The 18,147-nt window shown below is 38.1% G+C and overlaps 1 protein-coding gene across 6 annotated transcripts in view; it reads left to right on the forward strand.

Moving 5' to 3' along the window:
• The first annotated feature begins 988 nt into the window (after window positions 1-988).
• LOC143025884 (uncharacterized) overlaps window positions 989-18,147 on the forward strand; it is a 41,210-nt gene continuing 24,051 nt past the window's right edge. The window contains exons 1-7 of one of the 6 annotated variants that reach the window (XM_076185877.1): window positions 989-1,171; window positions 1,459-1,692; window positions 4,775-4,846; window positions 9,508-9,579; window positions 10,750-10,850; window positions 11,355-11,506; window positions 17,809-17,936. In XM_076185877.1, the coding sequence (XP_076041992.1) occupies window positions 1,477-1,692; window positions 4,775-4,846; window positions 9,508-9,579; window positions 10,750-10,850; window positions 11,355-11,506; window positions 17,809-17,936 (741 nt within the window). In that variant the 5' untranslated portion in view covers window positions 989-1,171; window positions 1,459-1,476. The remainder of the gene's footprint in view (window positions 1,172-1,458; window positions 1,693-4,774; window positions 4,847-9,507; window positions 9,580-10,749; window positions 10,851-11,354; window positions 11,507-17,808; window positions 17,937-18,147) is intronic. The other 5 variants (XM_076185880.1, XM_076185883.1, XM_076185906.1 and 2 more) reach the window with 5 other exon arrangements.

The following is an 18,147-nucleotide window of genomic DNA, read 5'->3' on the forward strand; positions in this document are numbered from 1 at the left end:
GAGTAGGAAGCAGAGAAGGGTGACAGTGCATGATTATAGGCCCAAATTTTGATGATGCACACTCTTCTAGGCCACATCTCATAACACAAGAGGAACTCCATGACCCAAGAATAAGGCAGAGCTGCTAGACTCTTGTCTTCAGCAGTGGAATCTTCTAGCAGCTAATGTAAACATTTCAAAATTCCGTGACTGTCAGCAGGAGTTCAACGATTTCTTCGTAATGGGAGGTGATTTAGTGGCCTGTAGCAATATTAATGGTCTGATGGAAGCATTTGGCATCGAGTACGAACCCAGACACTGGAGACTGTTCATACTCATCATAAACGAGTATGAAAGGTGTCTCGTTGCATAACGGCAGTAGTGAACCATCAGTTCCTGTGGGTTATGCACCACACATGGAAGAAAATTATGAGAATATTAAACATATGTTGCAATGACATAAACTATTGTGAACATCAATGACAGTTCTGTGGTGTTTTCATGGCTCTTGTCTTGCAGAGCGGATACACCAAGTACTGCTGCTTTCTTTGTAAATGTGACCCCCGTGCTAAATAGGTTCCCATAATATCAGGAGAGACTGGCCACCTCGTCAACCATTGGAGCCTGGAATGAAATATGTTCAACATCCACCCTCACTGAACCAGACAGAAATTTGCTACCACCACTAGACATAAAACTGGGGCACATGATAAACTTTGTAAAAGCTATGGATTTATCTGGTCAGGGATTCAAGCATTAAATTCTTCCTGAGCGACGCTAAGATGGAAGGAGTTTTCATTGGTCACCAGATTCGAGAGCTTCTTAAGGATGGTGACTTTAAATCAGCCTTTCGTGCGGAGGAGAAAGCTGCTTGGGAAGCATTCATATCAGTGGCGAAGGGATTACTCGGAAACAGAAAGTAAGGGAAATGTGAAGAATTCGTGGAAAACCCTATCAAGGCTTACCTAAACATGGGATATAAGTCCTGTTCAAGTTAGCAGTGGGTCTTGCTTTTGGTTACATAGAGCGAATGAAACGTTGACATCAAATTTCGTCATTAGAAACCTGTGTCATTTAAGTACTACACTGTACTTATATAGAAGTGATAAGCCAGTAGTAGAATGCGTGAGCACCTGTGATGTTATTTTGTTCTTCCCGCGTAAACATATTTGTGCGAGTTGCGCCTGTCCATGTGAGTAGCAATTTATTCTTATTTCCTTCATCCAATAATCGATCTTGTGTATTCAAATAACAATTATGATGAATATTACAACAGCTGAAAATTAGCAACTAATTTTCATACTACTCGGTCTTTTGATTTTCTGTGTAAAAAAGGAGTATACATTGAAATGTTGAATCATATATTTTTGCATTACATCACTACTTGTAGATATTTTCTTTTTATCCTAAATTGGCAGAGTAATTTTTAATAGAGTATGGTGATTCTAATAGTTTCGTGGATTGCTTCTTTCTTTATAGTTTACCAACTTGTAAACAATGATGGCGGCGTCTAGGGAAAGAGGCTTCACAAATCTAAAAGTGGAGGTCGATAATAATTATTCTGGTGAGGAAGGTGAAATAGAAGATAGTCCACAAGATGCAGATGAAGAAATGGAAGAAGGAGAAGCTGCTGATTCAGAAGACGAAGTGCAAGTGAATGTGATAATAGGTGACACAGATCCTCATCTGGTACCTCCGCGTCGAGCTACTTCGGTTTGTTACAATTGTTTACGTTTCTTGGTTGTTTGTTGTTGTTTGATACTTTGCCGAAGTGGGAACCTAATTGAACAGATGTGGACTGTAACTCTAAGTGTCCAATATTCATTAGTATTGCTTCCAGAGTAGCTCATGCTCAATTGGTGAAGGGGGTTCTTCGTTGTTGTGCAGGTTGGTAAGGTTCTTCAGAGGGTTTCTATTATCCAAATTTGGCTTAGTTGCTTACATAGAAAGGTACTTGGCATTACTATCACGCTACAATCTCACGATATTTGTTTCCCTTTCTTGGATTTTTCAAGTAGTATCTAAACAAAAAAAATACTCCTGGACCTGGGGGGATGTAAACAATGAGGAAGAGTTAGAGTAATGTAATGAAATATAATATTGTGGGGACACTGGGTATGTGTTGTGTTTATATATTTTTTATTTTTTTATATTTTTTATTTTTTAGAAGTGCATGCCTACGTGATATAGCAATAGAAAATTATTAATATTTCTAATTATAATACATCAATGTAATATGCGATTTTCTTGGCAGAAATCATTAACAATAAAGTTGCTAAAACTGATTTATTAATGAACGAAGTCATGGCAGTTGAATAACATGCCATGTTTATTTTGATAGATGCCGTGGTCAAAGAAATGAAAGGATAAATTTGTCTATTCTAACCCAGCCTAACTAACCTTTGTAGTTTGTAACCTAACCAATATTTAATAATTCAGTACCTCCAATTCTTAAGATAATCTGGGTTGTCATCATCACAGATGCTGATGGCCTGATTATTATTGTATCATGGGCAATTAATAGATGATGGCAGAACCCTATGTTCTCTCTAAAAATCCAAGGAAGCCCTATTGAGTATTGTCTTTGTAACAGCACTTATTAACATCACCTGGAGTTGGAGAACAAGCGGTCCACAATGTGAAAGCCATCGTCTAACTGACAGTGACTGGACTGGATAGACACAAGCATGGTGTCTGGACGGCTTTGTTCATTAGTAGATTTCCTTGTAGCAGGTTTTTTTGTTATTTATTTCTGCCAAGAAAATTGCATATTACATTCATGTATTATAAATTACAAAATTGATATTTAATTTTCTAATGTTATATTGCATAGGTGTGCACAACTAAAATAATACCATCTATGTTATCCTGGGAGTAAGTCAGGAAATCAGACAGTGTGTGGTACTGTGGTCCATTGGTTTCAATCCTGCTTTGGTGATTATACGTCTAGTTCGCCATTAATTTGCATGCTAATCACATCATTAATTATAAACTGCACAGCTATGAGTACCATGCAGTTGATACATAGTTAACCCCTTCCATACGGTGCCGCACACGTAGGCGTCATGGGGAGCGAGTGTATTCGCGAGGCTGCCATATCGGCGTCTTGATTATATTTATTGTAGTCGCCCCTCCATAATGACATTCTTTCTAATTCTTTTGTAATCGCATTTTCTATGGTTATCAAAATTCACGGGTGAAGAGAGAACGATCGATATAAGCGGTGACTATATTTTATGATGCGAGTATTATTACGACATGTCGTACGGCTGGCATTGGCTGCTGCCACCGAGATCTAAGTCCATGACGCCTACGTGTGCGGCACCGTATGGAAGGGGTTAAACGTACTTCTTGGAACTGATGAGGGTTTCTTTCTGCTGTTCAAATCCCATGGCTGTCTTCCCCTAAGTAGCTATATTCAGTTTATTTTTCTTTACTATTTCTTATTTTGATATATCAAATGTGAGGCCAAATATCAAGGATTTTTGTCCAGTGGGAGATGTTTAGCAAATTGGATGCTTTGTAGATTCATAGCAGATGGGGTAAGGAATATCACTAAAGGATTTTGAGATGCATACATTCTATTTTGTCAGCCAAAGTTCCAGCATATTGAGATAAATTTCTATGTTTTTGGCTGCTGTTTTGTAGTTTTAATTGAATTGGCCTCCCCTTCCCTACCCTGAACTGCTAATCAGTGACATACAACTTGGTGGCGCAGTTGGTAGAGTACCAGACTGTAAGTATGGCGGTACCGCCAGTACCTGGTTCGAATTCTGCCCAGGGCTGAAATTATTTCAGTATCTCTGTGCTATGAGTCATTACTCCAACACTCGTAGGCAAGGAGTTAGGGGTGTGTGTGTGTGTAAAGTCATAGCATTACCCATAGATCGGTCATAGGAGCTCTGAGCTCTCTTTCGGGAGGGAAATAGCTGTCGATCACGAGTCCAACATGTGATCCAAAGACCAAGGTGAATCACACCAAAACAACACAGGGAGCAGTTTAGTGTTTCTTTCTGGAGATGTCTGTGAGAAAACTGAGGATGGTTCCCAAGCTACTGTAAAGCTGTGGGTTTCCAATTATTAAAACTTGAGGCAGCATCTGAAGTAAAATTGCTTCTAATGTTTTTGTTTGAACAAATATGACCCAATACTCTTGACCTTCTGTTTGATGGACAAATGCGTGCAATGACCAGTTTGTTCCTGCCAATCAAATGTAAACAGAATTGACTTTTATTATTATTATTATTATTATTATTATTGGTAAATAACAGACAAATTACTGTTGTTGGCAATTTGGTACATTATACATTTATTGGTTTCTTTTATTGTGCACATTATACATTTATTGGTTTCTTTTATTGTGCCTGAGAATGATATGGTAATATTGTATTATTGATTAGTTTTAACACACATCAGGTAAATATGAAATAAATGAACAGAAATAAAGTTATTTCTTGGGTGGCATGGTGCAGGTGTAGGTTGCTGTATCACTGTAAAGTATTATGTGACAATAGATGAATGACTTGGATCAAACAGCTGTATGCAGCAACGGACGATTGGGCCATCGTCTGGCTTTATAGCGGATGGGAATTTTTTGTCCGCTCAATTGAGGATCTGTTGCATTGGGGTCTGTTAAATGGAGGGTCAAGTGTAGTATGAAAACAAGATTTTGAATTCAAATGAATTTGGGTTTTTTATTGTAATAAAATTATGTTTTTAAATACAACTACCTAGCCAATGTGATGTCAGGGTGTGGACTGCAAGTGTAACTACTCAATTACTTTTATAACTGCAGATGAAAGGAGGGGAAGGACGAGGGAGACGAACGGGAGTCATTGATGCTCCGACCCTTGACGGACTCTCTCCTGTTAGTAATTACTGTTGTTGCATGTGGCAGATTAATCCCATGCAAGCCTTACTGTGGTCTATTGCCATCTTGCCATCTGCAGAAAGATGTGGAGTAGCATAGCTACTGTTGCATGTGTTGTCGAATGAATGTGTGGACTGTGACAAACAAGCTTGACTTCATGGCTGACTCTCAGAATGCTTAGTGACTTGCTGGCTTTAACCTCTTGTGTATGGTGATGCCCTGTAAATTTGCAATTTAGTGCTTAATTTCTTTTGTTATATTGATGCCCTTTCCTGATTTTATTCTGGCTCATATGATAGGACATTACTGTAGAGAAGGGATTAAACAAATGTACCCATTGGTTGGATGCAACTCTTAAGAGTTGCTATTGCTATGTTGCAAATCCTGCCCTGCAAGGTGGGAGAGCTGTAGGAATCAGAGGACATGGAGACATGAAGAGTGTATAATTGGAATTTAGTTATTATTCATTTTCATCAATATGTTTCTTTGATTCCTTGTTGGGCAGGCTTTTTCAGTATGAGAGTAAAATTCTAATTATTTCTGACTGCTGTACAAAGAAGATGCTTTATTTTACTGTTGTTTTGAAGTTATGCTTACTAACTTGGTCGTGCTTCTGCATCATGTTCCGTAGGTGATTGACATTTGGAGGGCAGTGAATATCTGTTGAAAGTATTAACATTAACAACTGAAAAAGAAAAGAAAAACAGATTCAATGAAAAATATAGGATTTGGCTGATTATGGTTAGTCTGTACCATTAGTGTATATAGTTTACATACAGACATGCATCTGAAGTGGGAAATACTTAATTCTTTGTTTATTTTAATTTACACCAATATTTTCAAGAGGTGCAGTGCTGTTGTAGCTCAAAAGAGCACTGCTGCGGGACCTCTGCAAGTGGATGGATTTTTTCCCCCCTTGTTAATTATATTTTATGATATATACAAAGATACATACCATGACCTTTTTCCCCCTTACAAGGGAGGTAACCAAAGTCAAAAGGCATCAATGCACTCCCATCCATTTTATCCCCACCCTTTCCAACACTCCCATTCACCACTCCTCCCTCCCTCTCATCATGGCTCCTTCTGGACAACAGGAGCCCATCGCCTTGGGTCAGAAGCAATGTAGCAAGACACAGCACATCCATAGCAGGGCTGCTTCATTTAATTGGAAAAAAAAACTCCATCCCCTCATGCACACAAAGAGAAGATGGGGAGAAATCCCTTTGGGCTGTATCAAAATATTCGCACATAATAACTCCCTCACCTCCTCCCTTATCCTCCACCTCCTCCCTTCCATGTATCACAGCATCATCCATACACAGCCATTCTCCACTCACCCCAGTCATCTGCCTTCTCCCTTTCTTCCTCAACAGGCATCCCCTTCTTTCTCAACGCCTCCTCCATCCCATCCATCCATCTTCTCAGTCGCCTCCTTGTATTCCATCCACTTCTGCCTTCTACACTTCTTTTACTAATCTTTCATCATTCATTCTTCCCATGTATCCAAACCATCCCAGTATTCTTTCATCAATCCTAAATCCTATCTCCTTTTTCATTCCCACTCTTCTCCTCACCCCCTTGTTTCTCACTCTATCCAACCTTGTAATCCCTATCATACTTCTCAGACATTTCATCTCAAACACATTGAAACTCTTCCTCTCTTATGTTATGTCTGCCCTATACAGTACTGCCAGCACAATCACCCCTTCATACAATCTCTTAGCATCTATTCCCAAATGTCAGTTTCTCATTACACTTTTTAATCCCCCAAGGCACTTACTCACTTCTTTCAATCTACAATCTACCTCCACCTCTACTCCTCCCTTTCCCACCACATGTAATCCCAAGTACCTAAAGCTATCCACTTCTTCCAGCCTATCTTCTTTACTACTCAATTCCAAATTGCTGCCATCCTCCCCCCTTGTATATCTCATCACCTTTTACCTACATTTACCTTCAACTTTCTCTTCTTGCACACCTTCCCAAACTCCGTCACTAACTTCCTTAATCCCCCCTCTGATCCTACGACAAGCACAGCATCATCAGCAAACAACAACTGGCTTACTTTCCACTTTTCTCCATTTTCTTTAACCATCTCAAATTCCCTGCCCATTACCCTTAAGTACAAATACATATACTAAAGGCTTTTCCCCCCTTACAAGGGAGGTAGCCAAATACAATACAAATACAAAGTACTACATTCTTGTGTGACATTCAGTGGGACCATTGTACAAGTAGGGATGGCAGGCTGTCAGGCTCTCTAGAGCAACGGCACCTATAAAATTGGCACTGCACCCCTGTATACAAAGCATGAGATGATAATTCTGTCTGGCATAGTTGTGTAGATTTTTTGAGCGTAAAGCAAGAACCATTTTAGATTATATTAGAAATTGAATTAAGTAATAGTATTGTAAGAAATTATCTTAAGATCAGCTTTGGGTCAGTTATATGATAAAAGAACATAATTTGTAGTACTCATAAACTTTTTTTTTTATGTTTATATTTGTTGGTATATAATGAAAAATTATAAAAGGTATCATAACATTCTTGCAAGAATGAAAACAGTTGTATATGCTTACATGCAAGTAAAGTTTAAATGCACACAGATACATGTGCACACACACACACACATCGGATTGACAGCAAAGATTGGAACTCTGGAAAAAACACAATTTTCGTGGATTTCAGCAATAAGGGAGTACTTGTGTTGTATTAGTAGGAAAGGGGAAAGCTCATGGTGTAGTGGGCAGGTGAAGAAAAAGGAGAAGGGAGGCATTATTGAGGAAAATGGAAGAAAATGAGGAAGGTGAGGAATGGGCCTTGGAAGTCAGAAGGGGTGTAAACAAAAGGTGTGCAGACAACACAGCCAAGGTCAAACAGGTGAGCAAAAGTATTAAGAGTAGGAATATAGATAAGAGTAGCTCATTGGAAAGAGGAGATAAATACTTCTGTGGATTTAATGAGGGAGGAGATGATAACCTCCCCTAACTAGTAAGTCTAGAGGAGAGACTAACAAAAATAAACGAAGCATGGGAGGTAAGGTTTAGCCAACTCGTGCTAGTTACATAAAGAGTTGATAAACTAGAAGAACTAAAGAAGGAAAATGAAAACCTAACTAAAGAAATAGAAGAATTAAAAAGACAGTTAAGAGAAGTAAAGGATGAGAATGAGGAATTAAAGAGGAATAATAAAGAGAATAAAGAGTCCATAGCAAAAGAGGTAAGTGGTTGGAAAAAAGTCCAAGAGAATAACAAAATTGAATTTAGAGATATAGTGAAACAACAGATGAAAGAACAAACTAAGGACATAGTTATTAAGTGATGAGAGAGAAGGAGAATATAATAAGAGACTTAAGAAATAAAATGAAATGTATAATTATATTAGGAATGGAAGAGAGCAGCTCTAAAATGGGACAGAAGAAATACAAGAGGACACGAGAAGAAACTCAAGGAGGACAGTTACAGAAGAGATCTGAAAAAGACTAGCTTCCCACACAGAGTGATAGATATTTTGAACAAACTAAATGAGGAAACAGTGAGTGCTAAAACTATACAAGGTCTGTTAGAAAAGTATCCGATTTTATTTTATTTTTATTTATTTATTTATCATTATTATTATTATTATTATTTTATTTTTTTTCTTCAAAAACCTGATGGATTTGAATCAAGCATGAGCCGACTTTGAACCTTCGTGCACATGTGTGAATTTTTTCCTGCCTGTCGATAGCATCAATTGCTGGTAAGCAGCATTTGCGGTTTTCATTGCAAGGAAAATGATGGAACGACTGGAGCAGCTCTACTGTATCAAATTTTGCCAGAAACTGGGCAACAGCCAGCTGGAAACCATGTGGAAGATTCAGATGGCTTTTGGTGACAATGCCATGGGCATCACACCGGTCGGCCATCAACATGCCGAAATGACTAGGTCATTGCCAAAGTGAATGCTGTGGTGATGCGGGACCGTCGTGTGACTATCTAAGAAATTGCGGAAGAGGTGGGCATCAGCACTTTTTCGGCACATTCCATTGTGAATGAAGATTTGGCCATGAAGAGAGTGGTGGCAAAATTTGTGCTGAATCTGCTGATGGCGGAGCAAAAGCAACTTAGTGTTGAAGTCTCACAGGACATGCTGGATTCCACAAACAGTGACCCTGACTTCATGAATACCATAATCATTGGTGATGAGTCCTGGGTGTACGGGTATGACCCGGAAACCAAATTCCCAATCGTCATTTTCCTTGCAATGAAAAACCGCAAAGAGCACTACACATTACCTCATGCAAATGGTGCTTGCTAACAACTGACGCTATTGACAGGCAGGAAAAAATTTATGCATGTGCATGAAGGTTTAAGGTCGGCTCATGCAAGGGTGCTTGATTCAAATCCATCAGGTTTTTGCACAAAAAAAAAATAAAAAATGAATAAATAAATATAGTCAGATACTTTTCTAAAAGACCTCGCACATGATTTTAAGAAAAAACTGGATGCAGAAAGATACAAAAGCAGGTCACTACAAGCATAGCTCTCTTCCCGCAAAATACAACTAGATAAATGCACACACACACACACGTACACTTACACTTTTATTATATGCCATGTGAAATAGAAATGTAATGAACCTGGCAGGTGTGTAATATTTGTTCATCTTATTTGCAGAGACCCTCTAGTGATGAAGGGAAGAAAGATGAAACCAAGGCGAGTTCTGGATTTGGGTCAGGACTTTACCAGGTCTGGTGTCCTTCTGCAAATATTGAATTTGCACATTTGTGGTGATGTGACCAGGATCAGGAATGCATTTGGTTAGGCAGCTTTTGGCTGCTACTTTTAGAAGTAGATTTTGATTGCAGTTTGATGTTTTTTCATAAAGTAGTGTGAGATAATGTGCTACTTTACATCCTTTTATGAATTTGACTTTGAAATATAGTAGAGACCAGTTGGTTCATGATTGCACTAGATTAAGAAAAGTGTTATGGTAATTCTACAAGGGGAATGGTGAAGCATGTAATCTTATGAGAATTTTTTTGTGAAAGTGAGTAAGGAAGGCATGGGGCATGGTATAAGATTAATCTTGTTAAGTTTTGCAGCACAAATCAACAAAGTTGGATTTTAATCTTTTCTACCAATACCGACTTTTCATATCTCATGAAAGATGGATGAAAAATGAAATGTGTAGATCAGTTGTAACCAATGGATGTTACTGCATACAGAGAATATATAAGAAAATATAAATTAAGATAATGTTTTAGGTGTTATGTATTAAGGGGTTTAGTAAAGGATAAGAAGGAAGCGTACAAGGAGGAAACGCTAAAGTGGACCAAGATGGTATGTGGTATGAGGAGGATGGGAAGGAACAGAAGAAGCAGTGAATGGTGGGAAGAAGAGGTCAGGGTGGTGGTGGAAATGGATTGAGCATATGAAGAACAGTTGCAAAAGAAGAAATGGTGAAGTGTGAGAGATACAGAATAAAGAAGGTGGAAATAGAATACAGGTAAAGTCCAAGAGGAGACTAAATGTAAGATGGGGTAGTTGTTTGGAGGATGTTCGAAAGGATAGAATAGATGTTTTAGAAGGAAGTGAAAAAAAAAAATGAGAGGAGGTGAGTTGGGTAGAAAGAAGGTAAAGGGTAAAGATGGACAAATGTTAATGGAAGGAAGGTGATAGGGGGGAAGTGGGTAGAGTGTTACTAGGCTAAGACTCAGGTGTTATAATAACTTATGTAATAGTTCATAGCTATGTTTTTCATAGAATAATATTTTCCAAAAGTTCTTTTGCCTTGCATTTGATGATTATCCATATCATGGTATCACAAAGATGTAGTACAGGTTATTTATTTGTTTATTCTTGGTTTGTCTTGTTATATATTTTATTTATTTATTTATTTTTTATTCGTGTCAGCAGAGCTCTGTGGAAAGAACTGGAAGTCGATCACGGAGGTATGGCGTTACACATAGACCAAAAGTCATGACTACTCCTAAATCTGTCACAAAGCTATATGAAAGGTAAGAACCATGTGTCGTTAATTCATAAACACTATATGATTTTAGTGTCATACAATCTGTGATGGGGCCAGTGACTGGTGAGTGTGTGTGTCTGTGTAGAGACAGAGAGATGGGTGGATGAATGGGGTGAAAGGGGCCTTGAGTATACAAGGGGAATGCCTATTGAGCAGGGAAGGGAGAGGGTAAGAGATAGTTGTGAATGGATGATAGATTGCTGTGGCCCAAAGGGATTTCTTTTTGTTTGTTCTTTAAATTCTGAAGTGGATGATGGGGGAGGGTTGCCTGATGTGTAATGAAACAGTGGGGGTAAACCAGCTTCATTTGTTGGACCCTACTGTGGAGTTGCTTTGTCTTGCTGTATTGCTTCTGACCCAAGCACTGGGTGGGGAACAGGGATCACCTTTCATTCATAGGGAACTGCAATAAAAGGTAGAATAATAAGGCATGGGATGGGTATTTATTGGAAGTCACCAATGATAATTAAAAACTTTTTCCTCAAAACAGTTTGGACGTGTGTGATGATGACTTCAGGAAAGGGAGATTTCGACGAGAAGCGTTACATGTGAGAGGGATTGACAATATGAGCACTGAAGATATTTTCAAGTATTTTGATGGGTATTCACCTTCAAATATTGAATGGATTGATGACAGTAGATGTAAGTATGCTAACTCATTTCATATAAATCATTTAATGCTGGATCATAAGTTTTATTTAGATTCTATTTATAAGTGAGCAAGTTTGTTTGAGTATGCATGTTAGCATACATGAATCCAAGCCGCTATGAGCACACACAGGCACACGTGTACACACACACACACATGATCGTTGAATTGATGGTGAAGATTGGAACTCCAGGAAAAAACGCAGTTTTCGTGGATTTCAATGGTGAGGTAGTACCTGTGTTGTATTAGTAGGGAAGGGGAAAGCTCATGGTGTAGTGGGAAGGTGAAGGAAAAGGAGAAGGGAAGAGATTATTGAGGAAAATGGAAGAAAATGAGGAAGGGGACAAACGGGCCCCGGACGTCAGAAGGAATGTAAACAAGAGATGTGCAGACGACACAGGTGAAGTCGAAGAAATCAGTAAAGGCATAAAAATTAGAAATATAGATAAGAGCAGCACAATAGAAAGTGGAGATAATTATTTCTATGAATTTGATGAAAGAGGAGATGACAACCCCCCCGATTAGTAAGTCTAGAGGGAAAACTAAAAAAATGAATGAATCATGGGAGGTTAGGTTTAGTCAACTTGCACCGAGTACACAAAAAGTTGATAAATTGGAAGAACTAAAGAAAGAGAAACAAAACCTAAATAAAGAAATAGAAGAATTAAAAAGAAGTAAAGGATGAGAATGAGGAATTGAAGAGGAATAATAAAGAGGTAAGTGCTTGGAAAAAGGTTCAGGAGAATAGCAAAATTAAATTTAGAGATATAGTGAAACAATAGATGAAGGAACACACTAAGGACACAGTTATTAACCCCTTCAATACGGGCCAAAATCTCGCGGGCAGCATTAGCTGCCAGACGTGCGATGTTGCGCCATAATACTCGCATTATAAAAAATAGTCACTGGTGTATTAATCGTTTTCTCTTTCACCTGTGAATTTTGATAACCATAGAAAATATGATAAAGCCAGTTTACAGAGTATGGGGGTCACGCAGGTACAACTACAATAAATATAATCAAGACACCGACGTCGGCATCCTCGCGTACCCACTTGCTCCTCATGACGCCTACCTAGGTGTTACATTATGGAAGGGGTTAAAGTGATGGGAGAGAAGGAGAATATATTAAGAGACTTAGCAGATAAAAAGAAATGTATAATTATATTAGAAATGGAAGAGAAATATAATCCAAATAGGACTACAGTAAGTCCTCGTCATATGGTATATATGCATTCCTGAAAACCTCACCGTAAATTGAAATTACTGTATACTGAACCCATTATAACATGTAATAATAGGATATGGCAGATGTACCTTCTCCCTGCTCTTTCCTCTTCAAAATATCTAGCGGATACCGTATCTGTGAATTTTTCTTACTGTAAATAGAATCGAGGGTAGTAATTACCAAATACCGTAACTGTGAATTTACCAGATAAAGAATGACCATATAAAGAGGACTCACTGTACAAGAGTAAGAGATGAGAAAGAAAGACTGAACTTAGTACTAAAAATATTTCAAGAAGGTGAACAGGAAATAGGGAAAGAAATTGAAATAGACTCGGGAAATACAGGATAGACAAGACCAGGCCAGACCAATTAAGGTTAAATTCAGGTCACAAACAACAGCACAGAATGTCTTATCAAAAACAGGAAAACTAGCAAAAAGTGAACAGTATAAACAGGTATGGATAAAAAGAGAGATGAATAAAGAGGAAAGAGAGGAAGAGAAAAAAAGAATCGAAGCCAAGGAAAAAAAACGAGAACAGAACGGACTCAGACAAAGAGAAATTCTATTGGAGAGTAGTGGATATGAAAGTGAGGAAATGGTTCATAGGAGAGAAAAACAGAAGGGAAACAGAAAACAGGATGGAGGTAACAGAAAATTAAAAGTGTCCTTCACAAATATAGATGGATTAATAACAGGCTTGAATGAACTGAATGATTACCTGAAGGAAAAAGAACCGGACATAATGGGAATTGTGGAGACAAAATTGAAAGGTCCATTACCACCCAACAGTGTAGGACATGGTGTATATAATTATTGGATTAGAAACAGAGAAGTAAAACAAGGTGGTGGAGTTATGTTCCTGACTAAGAAGGATATAAATGTGAGGAATGTTACATATGGAAAGAATAGAGTGGAAATGATTATGATGGAAATAGAGGACAGGGACAAGAAGAGCAGGAAGTTTGTGGTAAATTATGTGCCTCCTAAAATGGCTTTGTGGGAAGAGAGAGAACACAAGAATATGTTAGAAGACACAAGGATAACACTAAATAAGATAATGGAAGATGGAGGAAGAATATTTATAATGGGTGACTTTAATTGTAAAGAAATCTGTTGGGAAGAGATGACAGTGAAAGGTGGAGACGACCTATGGGGAAATGTACTACTTGATATGATTATAGAACATACAATGACACAATGGATACAAGAGAATACTAGGTATAGAAATGAGGAAGAGCCATCAAGACTAGACCTAATAATCACATCAGAACTTGAAATAGTGTTCAAGATTGAATATAAGACACCACTAAGTAAAAGTGACCACATATTGGTTGAACTGGAACTAAATGAAGAAAAATACATGGGAAAAAACTAACAATATAGAAAAGGAAGTATGATATAAGGAAAAAAAAAATTGATAAAAAAAAAAGCAAACTGGGAAAGGATACACAAGGAGGAAACAACAGTAGAAGAGAAATGGAAAATTATGACAAAAATTTATAATGAAGGAGTGGGAAAGTATGTTCCAAGACAAAAACAAGAAGAAGAATATATAAAATGTTGGTACAACAAAAGATGTAGAGTTAAAAGATAAAAGGGATAAAGCTTGGATAAAGTAGAGGAGAGACGAAACACCCGAAAAATGGAAAATATACTTGTTATAGAATTGAATATGTGCAAGTGCACAAAGAAGAAAAGAGAAAATACAAAAAGGATGTCATAGAAAAATGTAAAGATCAACCAAAACTATTTTATAGATTTGTAAACAACAAACTGAAAAACAAACAAGAATTAGTGAAACTACGACAAGGTGGAATAGAATACACAGTGGAAATAGAAATGACAGAAATTATGAACAAGCATTTTAAATCAGTGTTTATGAGAGAGAACATACAACTTAGAGATGTCAAGTGAGAGGGGAAAGTCCCCCCTATGAAAGAGATAGAAATAACAAGGAATGAAATACATATACCAAAGGCTTTTTCCCCCTTACAAGGGAGGTAGCCAGGAATGAAATAATGAATCACTTGAGTAATCTTGATGTTAGAAAATTGCATGGTCCAGATGAAATGGCAAACTGGATTTTGAGAGAATGCAGGAACAAACTAACAGACAAAATACATAGTCTAATAAGCAGTTCATTGAAGGAAGGAAGAGTTCAAGAAGATTGGAAAAGAGCAAATATAGTGCCAATATATTAGGGGGGAAACAAAGAAGACCCTGCAAACTATAGACTGGTCTCTCTTACAAGAGTGGTAGTTAAAATTTGGTGAAAGAATTATGAAAATTAGATGGGCAAGGCATTTGGAAAAAAAAAACAATGTACTAAATCCAAGGCAGTTTGGATTTAGAGAAGGAAGGTCATTTGTTGCAAACTTGTATTTCTATTCAAGACTAATAGATATAGTACAGGAAAGAGATGGATGGGCTGATTTTGCCTTTCTAGACCAGAAAAAAGCTTTTGATAAGGTGCCACATAAGAAATTGCTATAGAAATTAGAAACTGCAGGAGGAATATAGGGGAAACTAATTAAGTGGATGGAAGACTTCCTGCATGAAAGGAAAATGAGAGTGGTGATAAGAGACAAATATTCCAATTGGGATGAGGTGATTAGTGGAGTTCCACAAGGAACAGTTTTGGCCCCAATAATGTTTGCTATATAAATGATATGGATGAAGGAATTGAAAGTTATGTGAGCTTCTTTGCAGACGATGCAAAAATGTTTAAAAAAGTGAACACCGAAGAAGATTGTGAGTTGCTACATAGTGATCTCGATAAAGTATGGGAATGGAATAGGAAGTGGGAGATTGAATTCAATATTAAGAAGTGTAGTATAATGGAATTTGGAAGAAGCAAAAAAAGAATAGTGGGATCATATACATTGGGAGAGGAAGAAATTAAAAAAGTGGAAAATGAGAAGGACCTAGGAGTCATTATTATGAATAATATGTCCCAGGACATATAAACAAAATTTTTGGAGAAACTTATAATTTAATAAGATCAATCAAAGTGGTATTTACATACCTGGACAAAGAAATGGTGGAGAAAATACTAGTCACTTTGATAAGATTGGAATATGCAGTGACGACATGGTCACCAAGTACAAAAAAATGTATGACAAAACTTGAAAGAATACAAAGAGCAATTATGAAGTTGACACCAACACTCTCAGAACTATCATATGAGGAGAGACTGGCAAAACTTGAGCTACAGACATTAGAGCAAAGAAGAGAGAGAGGAGACTTGATAACTATTTATAGAATCATGAGAGGCATAGAAATTATTGATAGAGAGGATCTAATAAAATGGGATGGTAGAGATACAAGAGGACACTGAAAGAAAATCAAGAAAGACAATTAGAGAAGAGACCTGAAAAAGAACAGCTTTCCCCACAGGATAATAGATGTTTGGAACAAGTTAGATGAAAATGTGTTGTGTGCAAAAACGTTACATGGATATAGAAACAGTCTAGATAAAACGAGATATGAAGACAGGACACCATGAGCATAGCTCCCCTTCCCATAAAATACAACTAAGTAAATGCACACACATACACACAGAACATTTAAGAATTCAAGGCAAACACAGTTTAACTTAGAGATACTATGATTTTAGACTTTTTCCTGTACTATAGAATTAGGTGAATGGTTGTTTGTTTGCCTAATTGTAGTATACAGCAAAGGAGCAATACTTGTTGGGTCCTGTCTATTACTCTCCAATTTATTTTACCAAGCCTCAAATTGTGTGTGTGAGAAATGAGGTGAGGAGGAGAGTGGTGTTAGAAAGGGAGTTGGGAGATAGGGCTGATGAAAGAGTAAAGTGATGGTTTGGACATGTTGAAAGAAAGAGTAAAGAAAGATTGGTAAAAGATGTGGAAGGCAGAGGTGGAGGGAGTGAACATAGGGAGCGACCAAGGATGAGATGGATGGATAGGTTAAAAGGAGCATTGGGTAAGAGGGGGATGTCTGTTTAGTAAGGGAGAAGACAGAATGGAGAATGGTTGTGTATGGATGATACTGTGGTGCATGGAAGGGAGTGGGTGAGGGAGTATGTGTGAATGATATTTTGACACAGCCTGAAGGGATTTCTCCCCATCTCTTTTTCTGCATGTGGGGATGGGGAGAGGGGGATTGCCTATTAAATGTACCAGCCTTGCTGTGGATGCACTGTGTCTTGCTGCATTGCTTCTGACCCAGGGTGGTGGGCAAGATGCAGGGATGACCCATCATCCAAGAGGAGCCAAGGAAAGAGGGAGGGAGGGATGGTAAATGGGAGTGGAGTATGTGGCAATGAAATGCGGTGGAGTGGATTTATGCCTTTGACTTTGGCTACCTCCCTTGTAAGGGTGAAAAAAACCCTTGGTATATGTATGTATTGTTTATTTATTTAAATTGAGAGGGAGGAAATCGTGGTGGATGGGAGTGGAAGTAAGTGGGCATGGGTATATGCCTTTTGATTTGACAATTGCCCTGGTAAGGGGGAAAAGGCCCTTGGCATATACATGTGAGATAGTCAAAAAACAAAGACATAAAAAACACTCTCACCCATTCCATCCCCACAAACTCCACTTCCATTCACCCTCCTCCCTCCCTCTTACCTTGGCTCTTCCTGGATGATGGGTCATCCATGCATCTTGCCCACTGCCCTGGGTCAGAAGCAGTGCAGCAATACAAAGCACATCCATAGCAAAGCTGCTTCATTTATCAGCGGCCTCCCTACCTCTGTCCCCTGAAGCAGAAAAAGAGATGGGAAGAAATCCGTTCAGGCAGCATCAATTTATTATTCAATGACTGGTAAATACAGTTAGGATGCTCTTTGCTGACCCAGTGGTTTAGAGTGTCACTACTTGGGTGAGAGGAGTGGAAATGGTTCATGGCCATGTAGGGGCAGACAAGTTCATGTTAAAGGAAGACTACATTAGATTCCCAAGATTCTAAAAGTCTTTCACAATGAATCTCCAATCCAGACCTCTGTGATGTTAAATTTAATTGTGTATAGTCATGTCTGATTTTGAAATTTTTAGTTGTTGCATGATGCAATTGTATTCTCTTATTTCATCATCAGGTAACATTGTTTGGTTGGATGGTTCTGGTCCTGTAAAAGCTCTTCTTGGCCTTACGTGTCCAATCAAACCTAGACCTGCGGACATAAAAGCTGCGGAGGAGAAAAAGTCTCTGAAAAAAATAAAAATAGTAAGTGAATGAGATAAGTTCAATTCCGGAGAATTTTTGACAAGTTTTTATAATGTCATGATGTATCTTGATTCTCCTGTGTCCTTCAGCCAATACATCAAGGACCTAACAGTGAAGATCATTATAAGGGGAAGGTCTTTAGTGTACAGTGAGACCTCTCATTAACGGACATTAATTAGCTGTGTTTGCGGTGTTTTTGCTGTGTTTTCGG

Source organism: Oratosquilla oratoria, chromosome 1, assembly GCF_046742065.1.
Source record: "Oratosquilla oratoria isolate Oo_2021 chromosome 1, ASM4674206v1, whole genome shotgun sequence".
NCBI classification, from domain to species: Eukaryota; Metazoa; Arthropoda; class Malacostraca; order Stomatopoda; family Squillidae; genus Oratosquilla; species Oratosquilla oratoria.